Source organism: Thamnophis elegans, chromosome 2, assembly GCF_009769535.1.
Source record: "Thamnophis elegans isolate rThaEle1 chromosome 2, rThaEle1.pri, whole genome shotgun sequence".
NCBI classification, from domain to species: Eukaryota; Metazoa; Chordata; class Lepidosauria; order Squamata; family Colubridae; genus Thamnophis; species Thamnophis elegans.
This window is the reverse complement of record NC_045542.1, coordinates 22,284,861-22,305,852: the sequence shown is the minus strand read 5'-3', so window position 1 is coordinate 22,305,852 and position 20,992 is coordinate 22,284,861. Positions and strand designations below refer to the sequence as shown.

Genomic DNA, 20,992 nt, shown 5'->3' with positions numbered 1-20,992 from the left:
TTCATAGGCGAATACATCTATGGTAAGTGAAGTCTGCTTTTATGCAGAGACTTCCTCTTCCGCCTCTGTAAAATGCTAAAAAAAAAGTCTGTTGGTCACAGTAGTGGTGGATTTTGGCAACGCCTGTCTGGGAGCGAGTCTTTAAAACATTGCAAAATCCAGATTCTCCCCAAAATGAGTTTTGCACAATGCATAGAATTCATTACACTGAAAGATTAATATCCTATCCTATACCACCTACGGCCAAAGTAACTGAATAATACAGCTCTTAGAATAAGGGATATGTAGCCCAACATCACCTGTAAGCATCAGACTGACTCCAGCTGAGCTAGGAAAATACGGTTGCTGTTTACGGGACCAGTTACTTGTTCAAATTCTTTCCTTGGGTTGGGACTGCTTGCAGGTACACATACATGCACAATATAGGAGGAAATTATTTCTACAAAAACTAGTACTGGTTTGAGGAGACAGAAGACAATCTAAAAAATTTAAGTAAAGGGGTGAAATTGTTTGAAACTGTTTTAAAAAAGAAAAATGCTTTCTGAACATGAGAGTGAGGCTTGAGGGACAATTCAAAATTCCTTTCCATACCTGAATGGTGCAAATTGGCTTCCCAGAAGTTGCTGGACTTCAATCGCTTGGAGAAAGTCTGTTGGTCACTTGTGGGATTTACAACCTCAACCCCCCCCCCCTTTCTGATAGAAACTAAACATGTAGGCAATGGGATGCTAATTCACCCTCAAGTGTGCAGGACTGCATCTAAATTAGCAGAGATCACAAATAGCTCAAACAGTCTGAAGGTTTCTGGCTTATGGCATGTAGTGAGGGAGGTACAGCTTTTTTGTATGTGCATGCCTGATTTCTTTTAAGGATTGGGGATAAAATAGGACAACTTTTTATTTTTAAAAAAATCCCATTTTTTTATTGCAACTCCCAAACATGATAGAAATCAGTCGATGCTTATGTCCTGGAGAACAAGGGTGACCCCGAGTGAGCAAAGAGACAGGATAGCCTCCAGATGGGTTGTCCTTGTGTCTCAGGAAACAAGGCTCTGTAAACCCCATCCCTGCTGCAACTTCGCCCAACTTTTTCAAAGTCTTCCAGTTCAGCCAACCTCTTCCAACCTTCCTCCTTTCTTGCAGCCCCATCAAATTGCCTTCCTGTCACGTCGATTCATGAGAGGAAAACAAAATGGCCTCCTCAATGGATCTGCAGCATTGCCCGATGCACGCCTCTCACTTGCCTCCAGCCATGATTTTGAGGTACTGAAGGGCATTGCGGGCAGCATCAGCGCGGGCAGCAGTGCGGGAATTGGCTGAGCCGTGGCATACTGTGGCTGGCTGTGTAGATAGCTCCACCAAGCACTGGTAGAGGCCACTTATGCTCGTCTCATCTGTGAGGGGGGGAAAAACATTCTGTTACTCAAACCAGAAAAACAGCAACCTGCTGTATCTGATCTCATACAGGTAGTCCTTGATTTACAATCATTCATTTAGTGACTATTCGAAGTTACAACGGCACTGGAAAAAGTAACATGATCACTTTACACACGACCATACCGATGGTCACATAATCAAAATTCAGATGGTTGGCAATTTGCTCATATTTATGACAGCTGCAATGTCTTGGGATGATGTTATCGCCCTTTGTGACTCTCTGACAAGCAAAGTCAATGGGGAAACCAGATTCACTTAACAACCGTGTCACTAATTTAACAACTGCAGTGATTCACTCAACAACTGACAAGAAAGGTAAAATCGGGCAAAACTCACTTAACTGATGGTTTAGCAACAGAAATTTGGGGCTCAATTGTAGTCAAAGGTCAAGGACTACCTGTATATTGATTATTCTTAATTGGCATGAAAATATTCTTCAAATAGAAGCAGAGCGACAGATAAACAACATCTACAAACCTGGCAATTAAAACAAGGTTTTACAGAAAATTTTCTTAGCACACAGTTATGATAGTAAAAGAACTTATAGATTCATCTAGTATAAATTTAACAATAGTGTTAAATTTTTGCTACAATCGTGTACTTACCAAGCGGCCTAAGGAAGGGATGGGAAACAGGTTGGCTTCTAGATACAGATGAATTGCAAATTCCAGGTGGCCTAACTACTATGGACATGCTGCAAGATACTCAGACTTGTAATTCTCATCAAGAAATCTGGGGAAGGCAAACCTATTCTCAAATGAAATACCAGGATGTAATACGGCAAATGTCTAATCTGTCTAATGTCTAATCACTAAACTATTTTTTCTTTTCCATTTCTATTACTCATTCTAATCTTAAATGTTTGGGGAAAGCCCTACCTTAACAGGCTGTCAACTGTGTTTCTGTAGCACTGAAATACATATTTCCATTCTTGTTTTGAAACTACTTTTAGAAATGATGCATTAGTTTAGTACAATGTAATATAATTTTGCTGATTGAGTTAGAATTTAAATTAGATATTTTAAAATTTCATTCTGCTCAAGAGAAAATACATGATCCTTGTAGAACTAAAGTCTGCACTATATAATGACCACTGCCCTTTAAAAAGCAAGCAGGAGCAGCCTGCTTAAGTTCATTGTACCAGAGTATAATGCTGTCATTCCTAAAAGATAGCAGGACATACTTGTCAAAATAGACGAACAAAAATCTGCCTGACTTGGTGATTACTTCAATATTTTCCTTTTACATCTAATAAATATATACCTAAATTAAAGCAGAGCAACATTGCAGTACCAAATTCCTGACCTTGTCTGGTTTGTGTTCCATATCAATATTTCTCTTTCATGAAGCCAAACATTGATGTGACCCCATGTAGATCCAAGTTCTCTCTGACTTTAAAGGATAATTCTAAGCTTGCCTGGCTACATTTGCTTTCAGCCATCCAGTTGCTCACTCTGCAATTGGGAATCACAAAGTGGCATTTGTAAATGGACAAATACATAAGGGCATCCTCACTGAGTGTCTACAGTTGAAACCAGCAACTCAGTCATTAAGCAAAGCAGATAGTAAATGAAACCACTCCTCTGCTTATGATCTTACTTCAGCTTTCCTTTATTTTACAGACCTGCAAAGGTCCTAAATCCAAGGATTGGTTGTAAAGGTACTTTGTAAAATCACCATTGTAAAACTGGTCACTAAATGAAGCAGTCACTAAATGAGGACTGCCTGAGGTGCATAGGAGGGAGGAGAAAATTCACACAACTTTTATTAACTCTAATCTCTGCCTCATTCCTTACCAATATCAAGGTAACTGATATCAAAACTCTGTTCTTCGGAGAGTTCCTTCAAGAGGTTGCAGAACCCGGTGTTGAAGATTCGGTGGTTCTTCAGATGAAGAATCTTCTCTCCCACTGAGTTGCGCAGGGAATCCCAGGTACAACCGGATCCCCGACTTTTCATCCCATCCAGTTTTGTTCCTGCAATCTAAGTAGGAAAAAAAATGTTCACGGAGGTTCTGTTTCTTTCACAGATTTCAGCATACAGTAGTTAATACACTATATTGCCAAAAGTATTCGCTCATCTATCCAATAACCAGAATCAGGTGTTCCAATCACTTCCATGGCCACAGGTGTATAAAATCAAGTACCTAGGCATGCAGACTGTTTTTACATTTGTGAAAGAATGGGTCGCTCTCAGGAGCTCAGTGAATTCCAGCGTGGAACTGTGATAGGATGCCACCTGTGCAACAAATCCAGTCGTGAAATTTCCTTGCTCCTAGATATTCCACAGTCAACTGTCAGCTGTATTATAAGAACGTGGAAGTGTTTGGGAACGACAGCAACTCAGCCACGAAGTGGTAGGCCACGTAAACTTGTGCAACATCAGAGTGTGACCTCACAAATGTGCTTCTGGAAGAATGGTCAAAAAATCCCATAAACACACTCCTAAACCTTGTGGACAGCCTTCCCAGAAGAGTTGAAGCTGTTATAGCTGCAAAGGGTGGGCTGACGTCATATTGAACCCTATGGATTAGGAATGGGATGTCACAGTAAATTCATATGCGAGTAAAGGCAGGTGAGCGAATACTTTTGGCAATATAGTGTAGTCTTTCTGCTGTTACACAATTATCCTTAGTTTTTCTGTCTTTGTTCTTTACTAAATTTCTACCGTGTTTGGGACCACGCTTCCTTGTTGTGGTGCCTGCCCTCTGGAACGGCATCCCTCTAGGGATTAATGTGGCTGACACTGTGATTTTTCCCCCAGGCCTTGGGTTAAGTTGGGGGCTGGCCCCTTATGCAAATTCATATGTTCCAAGGGATTGTCTTTTCCCAAGGTACGTGTGTGCTTCTTATTGTCTCTTCTTTATTATTATTTATTATTATTTTTCAGAGGAGCAGGATAGCCCTCTAAATCTATAAAAAAAATCATTACATTCTTGGGAAGCTACTAATAACATTTACAACCAATTTAGTTTTTCTCTTATCCAATTTTTGGAAATGCGGCCTGGTGCAAGCCAAAATGCCGACCAAAGTCGTGAAAAAGTTTTACATCCTTGAGATAAATGTTTGCAGAGCCACTAGAGGATGCTCCTGGCAAGCTATTATCTTTAACAATGCCAGGGTCGGTTTACACTTCACAATGTGTCTTGGGCAGAGTATTTACTGTTTACTGAGTTTTACATCTGCCTTTTGTAACAGATGCCTTGCATTTTTGCAGGATTATCAGTGAACCGACTTCTTAGTTTAAATACCCTCCCCCCAAATTTAGAGAGACTTTGGTCTTTTTTCCCTCTATTTTGCATTGTCACATCAAGACTCACAATAGAAAATTGGTCCTCTTCCATTTCAGCCTCACTCCCCTCCCGTGGATCCAGAGGAACATTGTGAATTCGAACCAGCATCTTCGCTGCAGCGTTGCGTTTGGCTAGTTTTTTGGAAGTGCCACTCCCTGGAGGGAAAAGGAAAGTTAGAATAGCAATTTGAAAACAGAACTGATATACTGATCCTAAACTAGATTCACCCCAAATGTTGAATATACAGCCATAGCTTATAAAGACTATAAAGTTTTTTAGGGCCTTTCAGCCAGCTCCCTGGAAGATCTTATACTGTACATTCCTGTATCTTTAATTGGGTGTCTGTGAGTGAAAGATGCTTTTGTGCATTGCATTTTGATTTCCCCCATCTTGTTTTATAAGGGCACAATTCCTCCTTCCACTTTAGACCTGTTATTGGGAGGTTTCCCACTCTTTTAAAAAGATTTCAAAAATCCCATTGGGATTCCTGAAGGAACAAGTCAACAACATCTACACAATAAAAAAGGAATTAAGAACTAAACAGATTAATCATGGTGGATTTAAATTCTTCGTTAACATCTTATGATAGTTATTTATTTAGCCTATGACATATCATACATAGACTTGCAATATGTATTAAGATTTCACCTAGATTGTAAAAAACACGGTAAAATATGAATGTTAAAAGGTTCTATATTCAGCTCTAGGCCATCTAACCATTGAAGGGCAACATCATATACACACATACACACATATATGTTTTCGTAGATTTTCACGGGTGTAGGTATGCTGGTCTTGTTGTATTCGGGTCTTTTCCTGTGTAAGATTGAGATTATTTTGGCAACATTACAGTAAGGTCCTACTCGCCATCTTCAGGTTGGTGTTTTCAGCTTCGTGCTTGTGTGAGAAAGGCGTGGTCGAAGCTGTCGTCTTTCTATAAATCTTGGTGTGTGTGTGTGTGGAGTGCTGGCTTTGTTACGTGACGATACCTCCTGCCTACCAGACATCCAGGTCGTTACAACACAAAAGAATAACAGACACACAGCCAGCATCTCAGCCACACAGGATAATACGAAACAGCTGACCAATCTACAAATATCAACCATCTACCAATCAGGATGCAACTACACAGCCAATCAACCCACTTACAGCAACAAAGCCAGCACTCCACACACCCCCACCAAGATTTATAGAAAGACGACAGCTTCAACCACGCCTTACTCGCACAAGCACGAAGCCGAAAACACCAGCCTGAAGATGGCAAGTGGGACTTCGCCGAAAAGTTGACAAGACAATTTCAATCTTACACGGGAAAAGACCTGAATACAACAAGACCATACACATACATACATACATACACAGACACACACATATATACACACATATATATCACGATACGATCTACAGTTTGATGGGACCCTGCAGACACACTGAAGGGAGGATACTATGCCCCTTTTATACAACGTCTATCTTATGATAGTATACCTATTTCAATAAACCTTTCAACACGACAAGTCATGGTGAATTCCTTGCGGTGTGCTGGCCCAGATTCCTGAGTGACGGTGTATTCTGGGAGTCGCCAGCCCTTCTGCACGACCAGTTCCTGGGGAAAGAGGCAGATTAGAAAAAACATTCCGCTCTGGATTCTTAATAGGAGTGGCAGGTCTGGCCACCATTGTTCTTTTGGTATTTGTAAAGAAACTGTATTTACTGTATTACTGGATTTAGAAACTCTAGTATGTAGAGTATATAGTATAATGCAACCATCAATTAGTATAATGGTTGCATTAACATACATTTGGCTGATAACTGGGCGAAGACTCAAGCTAGCATTAACTAATCTTCGCTATGGTCAAATATGGTTACCACCAGGAGCTTTGGTGGCACAGTGGTTACAATGCAGTATTGCTGCAGGCTACTTCTGCTGACTGCCGGCTGACAGCAGTTTGGCAGTTCAAATCTCACTGGCTTAAAGTTGACTCAGCCTTCCATCCTTCCGAGGTGGATAAAATGAGGACCCAGATTGTTGGGGGCAATATGCTGACTCTAAACTGCTTAGAGAGGGCTGTAAAAGCACTGCAAAGCAGTATATAAGCCTATATGGTATTGCTATTGCTACAGGTTGGATCAAGACAACTTGGAAAGCTAGGACCACAATAAATGGGTTTTACTTACAATATGAGGAGTGGGAAAACTGATTTAATTTACCATTGACCGCATACCCCATCTTTTGAGAAGAGGTATGTGACTGGTTTTATTCCAGAGCTGCAGAAAGCCCATGTTCCTTCTGACTAAAAAGCATGATCCCAAAAGACCCATACATATTGACAGGTTGTTTTCCTAAAATAGTTCTTGGGCCTTCCTCCAAAACTGCTCCACCACCTGAGAGTCTTGGAGAACTATTTGAGAGGATGTGACCTCGTGGTTGATTCCCTATTCCTGCCCTATAAATGTTGGCTAATGTCTCATTTTTAAAAATCAGGGTCTTGAGAGCACTGAATCCTTTCTATGGTCACCTCTTACAATTATGTATCGAATCACAAATTATTCATTAAACATAAGTACATTATTATCATTATATATCAATTATTCAACTGTAATTATTATTCCTTAATTTTAAACGAGTCACTCTAAGTATTGAATTCATACATACAACATCATTTTACATCAATAGTTCAACGCCAATTATTATTTCTACATTTTAAACAGAATATTCTGTATATAGGGATCATACGACATCATTCCATTATATTGTTCTAATCTATTTAGCAATGCTAAACCCTTAAAGTATTGCATATATCATTCTATTATTCTTAAAATATAAAAAGTTCTCCAACATTTTCCATTACCATGATTTTTATCTAACTGGGACAGCACCCAGATTGAGGGAAGCTGACCAAGGCTGCCAGCAGAAAGTACTTGAGGTTGCAAATACATCACAGCCAAGGAAACTGCTTACCTGTAAGGCCCCAACTGGATTGCACTCAGACTGTTGTGGGGATACTGGGGATTTTATGTCCAGCGGAGAACTTCTGAGTAAAAGGTGACAAATAAAAAATTCTTCTCCCCCAAAGTGTTGCTAACTCAGATACCTCATGCACACTCACTCGCACGCTGCTAATTAAAGGCACAGTAATTTTTTTCCCAGGGAGCTGCCTGAAGGACCTTCAGAAAGAAAAGCTTTGCCTGGGATCTACATTTGACTGCAAAGAAAAGCATAAGCCAATCAGTCTAGGTGTCAACTTGTGAAGCTTCTCTAGCTGGCTCCCGAGTTGCCATAGGCAGGGGGATGGGGGGAAACGAGCCTCGCAGCTGCATTGAGGAATTTGCACTCAGTCAAAACAACACACATCCTAGCTAGCCAAAGTCAAGGCCATCTCCACAGAAACCAGGAACAGCCGGAGGGAGTGACTTCTACAACCCACAAAATTGCTTCACTGGGGAATGGGACTGATGACACAGCTTGGTGGGAGGGGGAAACAGGGTCAGAGGCAAGGCGCCAACTGAGTGGGGTCAGAACTGGCTTCACTAAGTCCGTGCTGATATGGCACTCCTAATAAATAACGGGTTTTCCCTTGAAAACTGGCTTGAGGCTCCTGCTTTTGTTTGGGGTCAGTACTCTGACACTAGGTTGGAGGGGAAAATTCATTCACAATAAACAGGTGTGTATTACATAAGAACTACTTGCTGGTATTTCCAACAGCAAACCAGACCTGCTTACCTAATTTCAGAGTATTGAGTAGCAAACAAAATGGGGTGCGTTCCATATATCTGCATCCTCTATGTCTACCCAATCCTTCCCAATCTAGAGGCTTCCAAGTGAGTTGGACCACTGCTCCAGAAAACCCATGCTAGCTTGGAATTCAAGAAACTGAAATCCAAACCTTCTAAAGAACACAATGGGGAAGACTGTTGGGAGTCTATGAAGAGCAACAGGGACAAAACTGAAATAACAAGCACCAGCAACACAGGAGAACCCAGCTTGTTCTAGCAGAGCAGTCCTGGGCTTTAGGGAAACAGGAAGAGTTTAAAGCTGTTGGGCAGCTCACCCTTTGTGTTTTCGCTTCAATAATTATCCCATTACCTTGGAGAGGCTGCTGGTAGGATGGGTACAGGCACAGCCACCGGAACAGTGGTCAGAGCCAAGGGCTCTAGAGAAAGAGAGCTTGAAAATACAAAGTGAAAACATTAAAGCACGTTCAGTAGCAGAAATCCAGTGGGAAAAGTTTTTGAAATGAAGTCAGAGATTGCCAAACTTGAATTACAGAATCTATTTTATTACTTTTGTCCTTCCAGAATATTTCCTCTATCCAAGCTTCCTTTTATTGCTTAATATCTAACTGTTAAACTACTCTGATCCCATAATGACGGGTTTATACAACCTGCTGAAACAAAGGTTTCTATCTGGTGTCTGGTTCAATGTGCTGTGTGAACCCAGCCACTCTATTCATTTGTGGTTCAGTGTATTGCGTGAACCTAGAAATTGAGTTAATTCAGTAGTTAATTCAGCTGACTAGTAGTGTAAAAAGCAGTCTGTAGATCCATGTGCTGAATAAACTCAGTGTTCATTCAGTAGCACACATAGAACATCCTGAGAAAATGAAATCTCAATGTGACTTGCAGTAGAGCTTGATCAACGATGTTACACTTTGGCCCAGGAAAAGCCAAGTATTGTGATGCAAAGTGAAGAAACATACATGGAAAAAGTTCAGAGAGCAGATTTAAAACAAATGTTTTCAAAGAAAGTTTAATGCTTTCAACAGTGCAACAAATATATTGCGGCCTTGCCTAATTCCAGCACTTGGTTACTGATAGAACTAATTCTCTTTCAATAATGAATAAATACAGAGTACCGATGGAAATATAGCATTGCCAGTAGAATTGTAATACTGTTGTAGAACAACCAACCTAGAGGCTTGCTCAGCTGTGGGGCAGGGAGAACACGAAGACCCTTTAAACCAGTGGTGGGTTGCAGGTGGTACGCCCCGGTACGGGCTTACCAGAGCCTGCCTGGAGTACCATGCGGTACGGTGCTCCGAAGGGTCCACCCACCTACCCAAGCTCCTTACCTGCCCTTTAAGCCATTGGCGCTTCCGCGCACACGGATGACGTGTATGGCATCTGCGCGATGCTCCACTGAGCAGCTGGAGCATCGCTGAGGCTTGCGGAAGCATCACAGACAAGTATGACGCATGTGCGCGCTGCACGTGTCCGTGTGGGTGATGCCGGGGCCGTTCCAATCGTACCAGTTGGAACGGAATCCGGAACCCACTACTGATTTAAACCCTTTAAATCTCTGCAGTCCTTTTGGTCTTTGATAGCTTCCTCAAATATACCCTAAATATTAGTATAAAGGTAAAGGTTCCCCTCGCACATATGTGCTAGTTGTTCCCGACTCTAGGGGGTGATGTCATCTCCATTTCAAAGTCGAAGAGCCAGTGCTGTCCGAAGACGTCTCCGTAGTCATGTGGCTGGCATGACTAAACACCAAAGGCGCATGGAGCACTGTTATATTCCCACCAAAGATGGATCCTATTTTTCTACTTGCATTTTTATGTGCTTTTGAACTGCTAGGTTGGCAGAAGCTGGGACAAGTAACAGAAGCTTGCTCCATTATGTAGCGCTAGGGATTTGAACCGCCAAACTGCCGACCTTTCCCATCGACAAGCTCAGCGTCTTAGCCACTGAGCTACCACATCCCTAAATATTAGTATATCAGGGGCTTATTTACCTGCCCATCATCACCAATAGTAAGAAAATCTCCATCTTTATCCAAACTGGACACAAATTTTAAGTTTTTGAGATGAACAAAATATAAACAGTACTAGAGATAGAGGACGCCCTGATAATTCTTAAAGAGCATCTGGGATCTCTAGAACTATCCCAAGCAGGCAAGTCCCTCACCTGGCTTCATCCAGCGGTGTCGGCTCTAACATGTTTCCTCCCTTCAGGAGCCTGAGTGCTACTTCCGCTGCCTTATGTTTGGCAGCTTTTTTGCTAGGTCCTTGGCCTAAAAACAGGAAGGAAAGAGATGCCGATACCAAGCCAAAGTCAGAATGAGAACTTCTAAGAGTAAAACATGTATCATTTCCTGCCATGTGGTAGAGATCAAGGGGGCACACATGGGGATCCCTGACATTTTCCATTACGCTTGGCCTAGCCCTACATAGCTTTAGTAGGGAGGAGTTAAACAGGTTACAGGAGGGATTCCCAAACTGGGGCTCAGGAAATTTCCCCACCCACCCCAAGGAAGAATTGCAAATAACTTGGGGGATGTCATACTTTAAAAAAAAAACTGAATAGACTTTAATAGCATTAAAACTCATTCTGAGCCTCCTTTTCTCATTTTTCCTAGCACACTGTGCAATTGCAATACAACAAAGTTTAAAAGTTGCTGTGATAGATACATTAAAAGTGCATATTTTATTAAATGCTCATTTTATTATAAGCAATCTATTTATTCTTTATCCTATCCTAACATCAATTAAATCATTAGTTTTATTCAGAGGGGAGTCACACACTCATTGAAAAATTCAGGGGGGGATCAAAGGATCACGAAGTTGGAGAGCCACTGGAATAGAGCTACCAGTTCTGGACTTCAAAAATCCACTACTAACCACCAGGGGATATTTGTATTTTTACAGGGAGGACCTGGGGGATCTATTATTGCAGGTGTTTTTTTAAGAATTATTCCCAAGTCTAAATGATATTGTGAATTGGGACACAATTTAAGACAAAGTCAGCAAACTTTTACTGGTTACAATATTTATATTCGTTTTATTTCATTTGCCCGCACATATCACCCATGCTTACTCACATCCTTCTCAACTAGGCTGGCATCACTAACCAGAGGGGCAAAAGTCTGGATCCAAAGATAACTCAAAGAGTAAGGGCTTCAGAACCCCTGTTAATCTTCCAAAGTCATTGTGTCAAGATTGAACCGCTTTGCCTCTTTCAAAATTTAATGCATCTCAACTTGCCAATGAACTGGTGGAAGGAAAGGGGGAAATGGAATGATGAGAATGTATGCGGAGATTGTGAGAGCATGGAAACCATCAAGGTCACACTGCAGGTGCTTGACAAAGAGACAGACTGTTCCCATAACAAACAGACATCTTATAATTGGACAAATGTGATCACCCAGGGGTGGGGAAAAGGGGAAGCTATTGTTTAATTAGGCAAGCAATTGTGCAGGGAAACCAAAGATGGTTTTGTTTCTTCAATACCAATATGGTGAATCCAATAAAGTTTTACTTTTGAGAATTCAAAGCTCCCAAGAGTGTTTCCTTGATTTTGGTTCACTAGTTGGACAACTGACACCTTGCTTTATTAATTCAGAAGTCTGGTAGCTGTTAGCAGGACTTGAGGAGGGATTTTCCAAGTGCTCAGGCCCAATTTCTTTTGTCTGATTCAGGTGACATTTTTTCCTAGGTTTCCTTAATGACCAAGTTCCTTCTTAATTACTTCCCCTAAGGATTTTTTTAGATAAGATTCCTTGCTTTTGTCTACTCTGTACCTACTTTTCATGTTTAACTATGGCAACTTCAGCCTAGTCTCACAAAGACCTATGAAAAATAAGGTAAACTGCTTCATCAGTATACTTATTCTTTACCGCAACTAACCGGTGCAGCTGATGTCACCAACTGTGACACGAAAGGTGAAGTTGGGCTGATGTGCTTGTCCTTCAGCTTTCAGTAAGTCATAGACGGGTGTTTTGCCTATGCGTGTCCCATACTCTTGTAGCAGGCTGATCGGGGTCTTTCCAGGATTGGACGCCAGCATTTGCTCTATACTGAGGGAAGCATGGAGATTGAGATGAATATTAGAGCTATTCTTGCCTGTTTTCAATGTTTCTGTATCTGCTGTGATCTCATACTTTACAGCAACTTTTCCCAACTTGATACCTTTCAGATATGTTGGGAAACAACTTTGACTCCCCAGCTAACACAATTTACCAGAGGTGTTAAAAGGTGTAGAGCACCAGATTGAGGAAGACTATTCTATAACAAAGAACGATTGTCTTTCTTTCAACCCCATTCCAAAATATCTCCAGCTTTACCACTGACAGAAGCAACTAAATTTCCATAGTGAGTTCCCCAATGACAACAGGATTAAACTCTTCATTAAAAGATTTACTACAAAATGAACTTTCCCATCTTCATCTGTAGAAAAATCCAATGACAATAGAGTCAATTCAAGTAGAATAGAAACCACAAATTTACACCCCTATGATTGCTTTGATTAAACCTGGAGGTATCGTTTATTTCTAATGCACAGAAATCATTGATACCACATAAGACAGTGTTTTGGAACCAACTGGACCACAGTCCAAGAAACCTATTTATCTAAGTATATTTGCCCATAAATGTATGGCTGTATTACTATTATCCTTCTCATCTATTACACTACCTTCTCTTATTGGTATAATTATTCTGAATGTTATTTTGTTATTCTGAGTATTATTACTTTGTTGTTTTGCATGTACACTAAGAGCTTATGCACCAGAGACAAATTACTTGTGCGTCTAATTGCACTTGACCAATAAAGTCTTCTATTTTTATCCAGTCCTATTCCTGCTTTTAAGGCAGCAAGGTTGAAGATATCCTCAAGTTTAAGCTTCAATCCTGGTAACAAATATGGACTTAATTATACTGTTTTCTTAAGTATGGAAGTGAGCTTTCCTGGTGGCCTTTCATCCAAGAACTTCCAGGCCCATCCCTGCTTATCTTCTAAGGCCAGACCAGCCGCATGAGAATAGCACACACAATGAATGATCACATCAGCTAAACCTCTGTCCCATGTATTAAAAAGTGCAGATTCTGATTAATTCAAAACTCGGTCCCATTCTTTCCCTGACCCTTCCCCCCACCCCAACTTTCCTTCTGCAGATCGGGAATGTCCCACAGAACTCGACCCTCCCGTGACACCCCCCCCCCAAGATGGGACAGCAGCCATAACAAAGTTTAACCCTGCCATGCCAAGCCCAGGTAGGACTTCAGTTCTCATCATCCTTATCCAGCGGCATCCTGGGGAGGGGGGTGTTGCTGTCAACTAAACTAACGAGATGGTTTCTTTTTCCACGAATGCATGGCTGCTGCTGGCTGTCCAAGGCCCAGGATATCTCGCCCCAAACACGCCTTATACTGCCAGAGCCCGGTGACCCATCATGGCAGGTTGGGCCTCGGGGACCCTTTGGATCGTCGCACGTGAACCCGAAACGCGGCCTTGAGGAAGGGGGAATGGGGGTGTAAGGGGCGGGGCTTGCCCCTTCCGTCTCCTAGCAACGGTCCCAAAGAGGCGGGGTTATTCACCAGGGGAAGCTGCCGCAGCTCCTGGGGCTCCCGCAAGGCTCCTCCGCCTCCTCCTCCTCGCTCATTCCCTCCTCCTGCCCCGCCGCCGCCGCCACCACAACTCCTTCCACCCTCCAGTCCGGCTCACAAAGGCCGGGAGAGAGGAAGCGATAGTCTCCGGCCGCCTCGAAAAGGCTACGAGGCGCATCCTGGATGCTGGAGTCCACACGAAGACTGCCGCCACAAGGCAACATTGACCAGAAGACTACGCATCCCGTAAGACTTTGCAGCTTCTCTCTCGATACCCTTCAATGCATTGTGGTTGCTCCGGTGCACGCTGGGAGTCGTAGTTCTGTTGTTAATTTCCAAGCTGTAACATGGGCATGGACGTTATAAGCATACCCCAAAGGACGGAGGCGCGGTTCGAGGAGGAATAGTTATGCCATTACAAGTAAAAATGCGAATAGCACATCATCATCATCATGCTATGGATGAAGCATGTAACAGTGATACCCATTGTCATGGGGCACTTGGCACCATGTCCAAGAATTTTACAAGATACATCCACAAATTGCAGCTTCCTGCAATAACACCAGCGGAACTGCAAAAAAGTGCGCTACTTGGAATATTTTATATTTTAAGAAGGTACTTTGTTGATACCTAGGACGCTGGCAGCAAACCGTATCAACCATTAGCACCAGTCACTGGTATTTGTAATGCATTTTTGAATGTTCAGTTTGCTGAGTTTCATGTTTAATGAATAAAGTATATACTACTACTACTACTACTACTACTACTAATAATAATAATAATAATAATAATAATAATAATAATAAACCAGGACTTAAAAATTGAAACTCAACGATTATGGCACAAACCAGCAGTGGTAATTCCAGTGGTAATTGGCACACTGAGTGCTATTCCAAAAGCACTGGAATTACATTTAAAACAGTTAAAAATTGACAAAATCACCATCAGTCAAATGCAAAAAGCCACACTTGGATCTGCACGCATATTACGAAAATACATTATGACGTCCTAGGCCTCTGGGTGGGGCCCGACTAGTAATCAATGCCAAATCCAGCGAAACAACTGGCCGCTGTGATACAATTCTGTTGTTGCGATAATAATAATAATAATAATAATAATAATAATACTATCAGTAATCTTAAAAAAAATGAAATTAGGCTACCAAACAGCCAAAAAAGCTGAAAAAATTTCGCATTTACTATATATGGATGATTTGAAACTCTACGGAAAGTCAGAAATAGAAATCCAATCATTGACAAATACAGTCCGAGTATTCAGCACCGATATTTCAATGCAGTTTGGCATGGAAAAATGCGCCACTGTATCCATAAAAAGGGGCAAAATCACTGCATCTGAGGGAATTGAAATGCCCAATGGCCAACTAATTAAATGCAAAGAAAATGAAGCCTACAAATACTTAGGCATTCTGCAGTTGGATAACATCAAGCATGGAGAAGTAAAAACTATTGTCAGGCGAGAGTACACCAACAGAGTTAGGAAAATTTTAAAATCTAAATTGAATGGTGGAAATACAATCAAGGCCATAAATACCTGGGCAATACCAGTTATAAGATACACAGCTGGCATAGTTAACTGGACACAAGCTGATTTGGACCTTTTGGACCGAAAAACCAGGAAACTAATGACAATACACTACAGTTTACATCCACATGGTGATACTGATAGACTATATCTGCCCCGAAAATCAGGTGGCAGAGGATTATTACAAGTGAAGCAAACAGTTGAAGAAGAAAAACATGCACTGGCTGATTATTTAAAAGACACTCAAGAACATCTATTAATCGAAGTAAAGAACAAAAATCTACTGAAGGCCCAACAGACGAAACAAGAATACAGAAAAGATGTGATAAAATCAAGAATGGAGAGTTGGCAGAACAAAGCACTGTATGGTCAATTTCTGGAAAAAATAAAAGATAAAGTGGACAGTGAACAAACTTGGTTATGGTTAAAAACAGGTACATTAAAGAAAGAAACAGAGTCACTAATCCTGGCTGCGCAAGAACAAGCTATCCGCACAAATGCCATTAAGGCCAAAATCGAAAAATCCTCTGATGATGCCAAATGCAGACTTTGCAAAGAAGCTGATGAAACTGTTGATCACATACTCAGCTGCTGTAAAAAAATCACGCAGACTGATTATAAATTGCGGCACAATTCAGTAGCACAAATGATCCATTGGAATTTGTGCAAAAATTATAATATTAAAACAGCAACAAACTGGTGGGAACATCAGCCTGAAAAAGTCACCGAAAATCAGATGGTCAAGATCTTGTGGGATTTCCGTATACAAACCGACAAAATACTGGCGCATAATACACCACACATCACACTGGTTGAGAAAAATAAGGTCACAATCATAGACATCGCAATACCAGGTGATAGCAGGGTCGCCGAGAAGGAACATGAAAAAATCGCAAGATACCAGGACTTAAAAATCGAAATTCAACGACTATGGCACAAACCAGCAGTGGTAATTCCAGTGGTAATTGGCACACTGGGTGCTATTCCAAAAGCACTGGAATTACATTTAAAACAGTTAAAAATTGACAAAATCACCATCAGTCAAATGCAAAAAGCCGCACTGCTTGGATCTGCACGCATATTACGAAAATATGTTACGACGTCCTAGGCCCCTGGGTGGGGCCCGACTAGTAACCAATGCCAAATCCGGCGAAACAACTGGCCGCTGTGATACAATTGTATAATAATAATAATAATGGGCTACCTCGCTATTTGGAAATTCTAAATTTAACGGACTTGAACTTTCTGACTCTACAAAAAAACACCCTACTTGGAACAGCTTATATCAACGATGGCGAACCTTTTTTGGCTTGCGTGTCATAAATGGGGGGAGCGTAGGGGGGTCGTCGGTGGGCGTGCCGCACCCATAATGCAATGCACGACTCCCCCAGTGCACATGCGTCCACTACAGGCACTCCCCCCATTTTTGTGTGCTTTTTTCACCGTCCCCAGGCTCCAGAGGCTTTATAGGAGCCTGGCGAGGGCAAAAACAGCCTCCCCCACCCCTCGGACGCCCTCAGAGGCTTGAAGCCTCCAGGCTTCCATGAAGCCTCTGGAGCAGTCAAAACGACTGCTCTGTTTGACCATAGGGGCGTTTTTTTGCGCTCCGGAGGCTTTACAGAAGCTCATGAAGCCTCCGGAGGGCCTCCGGGGGAGAAGGCTCTTTTCGCTCTCCCCAGGCTCCTATAAAGACTCTGGAGCCTGGGGAGAGCGAAAAATGGCTTTAAAAAAGGGGTGAACTCAGCCGGCCAGCCCGCGCATGCACGCTGGCCAGCTGACAGGGCAGCATCTTGTGTGCCCTGACAAATGGCTCCGCGTGCCACCTGTGGCATGCGTGCCATAGGTTCGCCATCACTGGCTTATATCCTCCAACGTTACCTTAACAGTTCCTAGGTCCTTGGTTAGGACTTGAGCTGTTGAGCTACCAACCAGCCCCAAAGACTCTGAATCTCACCAAAGATTAACATAATAATAACAACAATACTTTATTTGTCAGTGCACAACATAGGTACAATGAGATTGGTTGAGCTCCCTTAGTTCACTCCCCCAACACAATACAACTCAGTGAAGACAAAAAGTCCCTAACCCAATAATCATATTGACAAACATCCAGTCCTATTGCACCAGTGTGAACATGTTACACATTGCGCCAGCCTTGCAAGTCCATCGTACTACATAGTTATGATGTTATTTTGTATTCAGGAGTCTGAGAGCCCACGGATAACATCAAGATGATCGAAACCTGCCTGGCATCACTTTTTTTAGCTCTAATCCCTTCCCACACCCAATTGTTTAACAACGAAGAATGGTCCTGCAATTATAATTCCATAACCACATAAGAGCTATCTATCATCTATCTATCTATCTATCTATCTATCTATCTATCTATCTATCTATCTATCTATCTATCTATCTATCATATCTATCTATCTATCTATCTATCTATCTATCTCTATCTATCTATCTATCTGCTATGCTTGCATGGCACATGTATCCATATTTAAGTGAACCCATGTTCTGGGTTCATTGGATGATGAAATAAGCATGTTGGTTCATTCAGGGCACGTAAATGTAAATTTAACCATTTTGTAATTTTGTGTTGTGCAACAGTAGCTATGAAAGGAAAGACATCATTTGCTGAACTTCTGCAAATCCAGAAATTTTGGCTTCTCTATTTTTAAATCCAAACGTATAGAGCTCATGCAGTGTGCCCTTGCAAAGATGGTACATAGCATTAACAATGTTAAAGATAAGTTTCTGCCAAAAAAAGTCTTGCAGTTTAAAATGTATAGATTAGGAATTTTAAAAAATCAGAGCTAAAAGGGAATACAAAAAATATGACCTTAGTTATAATTCGCGACTAAGTTTTAAAAGAAGGCTGAAATTTTCAATTAGAAACAATTGGAAACAAATAAAATAACATAAATTTGAAGGAGATGATACTGAACATAGAGAAAACATCTGTGCTATATTATATATATATGCACAACTTGTTTAGTTATATGCTGCTTAGGCATCTGGTCAGCATCGGACACAAACCATCAAATATTGTGACACATACTGTGCAGAAGAATAAATTTTGATTCTGCTTATGGGTCAGTACAAGTCAGTATTTCTTTTATCTTTAGGACAGCTTTCCCTATTAACTGATTGAAAACATTAGACACAAATACACTCTCAAGGTATGGGAGCCTATTTAATAGAAGCTGGTTTCTGTAAACTAGAGCTATCAAATCTAAATTACTACTTTAGACATCAAGCAGATATTTGCAGCCCAGATCTGGTAGTCTAGCTCACTGATGGCAAACCTTTTGGGCCCAGCATGTTAAAATTCTGCCTAACTTGACTCTGCTGACATGTCAGCTCCCTGTCCCTCAAAAGAGAAAATTCTTTCTATATTCATTTATAGTTCAACCCACTTGTTCATACAAATGAAAAAAACTGATTTCATACAAACACTGATACAGGTAGTCCTCGACTTACAACAGTTCACTTAATGACCATTCAAAGGTACAACAGCACTGAAAAAGTGACTTATGACCATTTTTCACACTTATGACCATTGCAGCATCCCCATGGTCACATGATTTACATTTGGATGCTTGGCAACCCATTCACATTTATGACGGTTGCAGTGTCCCGGGGTCATGTGATCCCTTTTTGCAACCTTCCGACAAGTAAAGTCAATGGGGAAGTCAGGTTCACTTAGCAATCGGGTTACTAATTTAACAATTGCAGTGATTCACTTAACAAAAGTGGCAAGAAAAGTCGTAAAATGGGACAAAACTCAGTTTAAAAATTTCTCACTTAGCAACATAAATTTTGGGCTCAATTGTGGTCGTAAGTTGAGCACTACCTGTAGTGCGCTCACTTTGAACACTGTGGTTGCAGGTATCCTCTGGACTTGCACCTTGAAAATGATCTTCTCTGTGCAAACCACCACTCTGTACAGTGGTTTGGAAGACACCTGAGCTGTGTGGCTGCCTTCTTTCTATCATATTTTGTAAGCTGCTGTCTCTTTCCTGTCACCACCGATCACAATTCTGAAGATGACAGATCATGTGCTGATATCAATGGGGTGAATCCATTTTAAGCTTTGGGTAGTGCAGGATCTCATATTTCTTGTATTTGTGCTCATTCAAACAGAGAAAATAGTTGTCAGATTTTGATGGATGCTGACATGTCACCCAAAAACAAAATGTGTCAACTTTGATAAGCATATCAAAGGTTCATCATTATTGTCCTAACTCGAATGGTCACTCTCCAAATGTCATGTTATTGTGCAAATAATAGTTTAGTAATCAGTTGCTCAAGGGACATGGTGGCTCAGTGGCTAAGATGCTGAGCTTGTTGATTGAAAGGTCGGCAGTTTGGTAATTCGAATCCCTAGCGCCACATAATGGAGTGAGTTCCCATTACTTGTCCCAGTTTCTCCAACCTAGCAGTTTGAAAGTATGTAAAAAATACAAGTAGAAAAATAGGGACCACCTTTGGTGGGAAGGTAACAGTGTTCTGTGTGTCTTCAGCATTTAGTCATGCTGGCCACATGACCACAGAGACATCTTCGGACAGCGCTGGCTCTTCGGCTTTGAAATGGAGATGAGCACCGCCCCCTAGAGTCGGGAATGCCTAGCACATATGTGCGAGAGCAACCTTTATCTTTACCTTTAACTTAATCAGTCACTCGGTCTTCAAGGAATATATCATGTGGAGGGTTTAAAGTGCACGTCTAAGGATATGAAACAGCCATTTTTAGCCATGATTACAGGATAAATCTCACAAAACTCAGTGGGACCCAAGGGTGCCTTTCTTGATTGGTTTATCGGGATTCGTGGTGGTGCAGTGGTTAGAATGCGGTATTGCAGGCTAATTCTGCTCACTGCCAGCAGTTTGATCCTCACCGACTCAAGTCTTCCATTCTTCCGAGGTTGGTAAAACGAGGACCCAGATTATTGGGGGCAAAATGCTAACTTTGTAAACTGATTAGAGAGGGGCTGTGAAGTGGTGTATAAGTCTTAGTGCTCTGGCTATTCTCCTACATGTATGGGTTCAAAGACGATGGATTTCCAGCCAAACACGAAATATATGAAATATTTGACAACCGCCACCTGTCCTATGACAGTCTGACCCTGTATGTTTTTAGTCATTTGAGACCCATTGAACTTACATCAGCCAACTTGGACAGACCAGCCTCTAACCAATTATCCCTCAACAGTTCCGTACAGCCTGCCGAGCCACATTTCTAACAGAAACGAGTCGAGGAAGTGCTGGGAGAGAGAGGGCTGGCATTTTCCAGCTTCGGAGCCGTTAGAAGAGTTTCAGAACTACATTGCCCTGAAGTCAGTGCGAGGGCCCGCGCTTTGTAATTGGCTCCGACAGAGATTTCCGGCTTTTTGTTTCTC

The 20,992-nt window shown here is 41.6% G+C and overlaps 1 protein-coding gene across 4 annotated transcripts; it reads right to left on the bottom strand.

Moving 5' to 3' along the window:
- Positions 1–893: 893 nt before the first annotated feature.
- TARBP2 (TARBP2 subunit of RISC loading complex) lies at positions 894–20,872 on the bottom strand. Of its 4 annotated transcripts, none has more exons than XM_032211314.1 (9): positions 20,758–20,872; positions 12,351–12,520; positions 10,633–10,738; positions 8,813–8,893; positions 7,688–7,760; positions 6,214–6,331; positions 4,756–4,883; positions 3,233–3,419; positions 894–1,393 (listed from the first exon to the last, which is right to left on the bottom strand). In XM_032211314.1, the coding sequence occupies exons 2-9, from the start codon at positions 12,508–12,510 to the stop codon at positions 1,236–1,238; spliced, it is 1,011 nt and encodes a 336-aa protein (XP_032067205.1). In that variant the 5' UTR covers positions 12,511–12,520; positions 20,758–20,872; the 3' UTR covers positions 894–1,235. The 4 variants fall into 4 exon arrangements, with proteins under 4 accessions (XP_032067205.1, XP_032067204.1, XP_032067203.1 ...); XM_032211313.1 differs by lacking the exon at positions 20,758–20,872 and adding an exon at positions 14,040–14,250 and having other exon boundaries at positions 7,688–7,757; XM_032211312.1 differs by lacking the exon at positions 20,758–20,872 and adding an exon at positions 14,040–14,248.
- Positions 20,873–20,992: the final 120 nt, after the last annotated feature.

Bases quoted from the DNA above. Each gene is read 5' to 3' on its own strand.
- TARBP2 (XM_032211312.1), bottom strand. From the start codon at position 14,104: ATGAGCGAGGAGGAGGAGGCGGAGGAGCCTTGCGGGAGCCCCAGGAGC. The intron at 12,521-14,039 runs GTGAATAACCCC...TGCTTCCCTCAG, and splicing joins AGCTGCGGCAGCTTCCCCTG to TATAGAGCAAATGCTGGCGT. The intron at 4,884-6,213 runs GTATACTATCAT...TTTTCCCTCCAG, and splicing joins TGAAAGGTTTATTGAAATAG to GGAGTGGCACTTCCAAAAAA.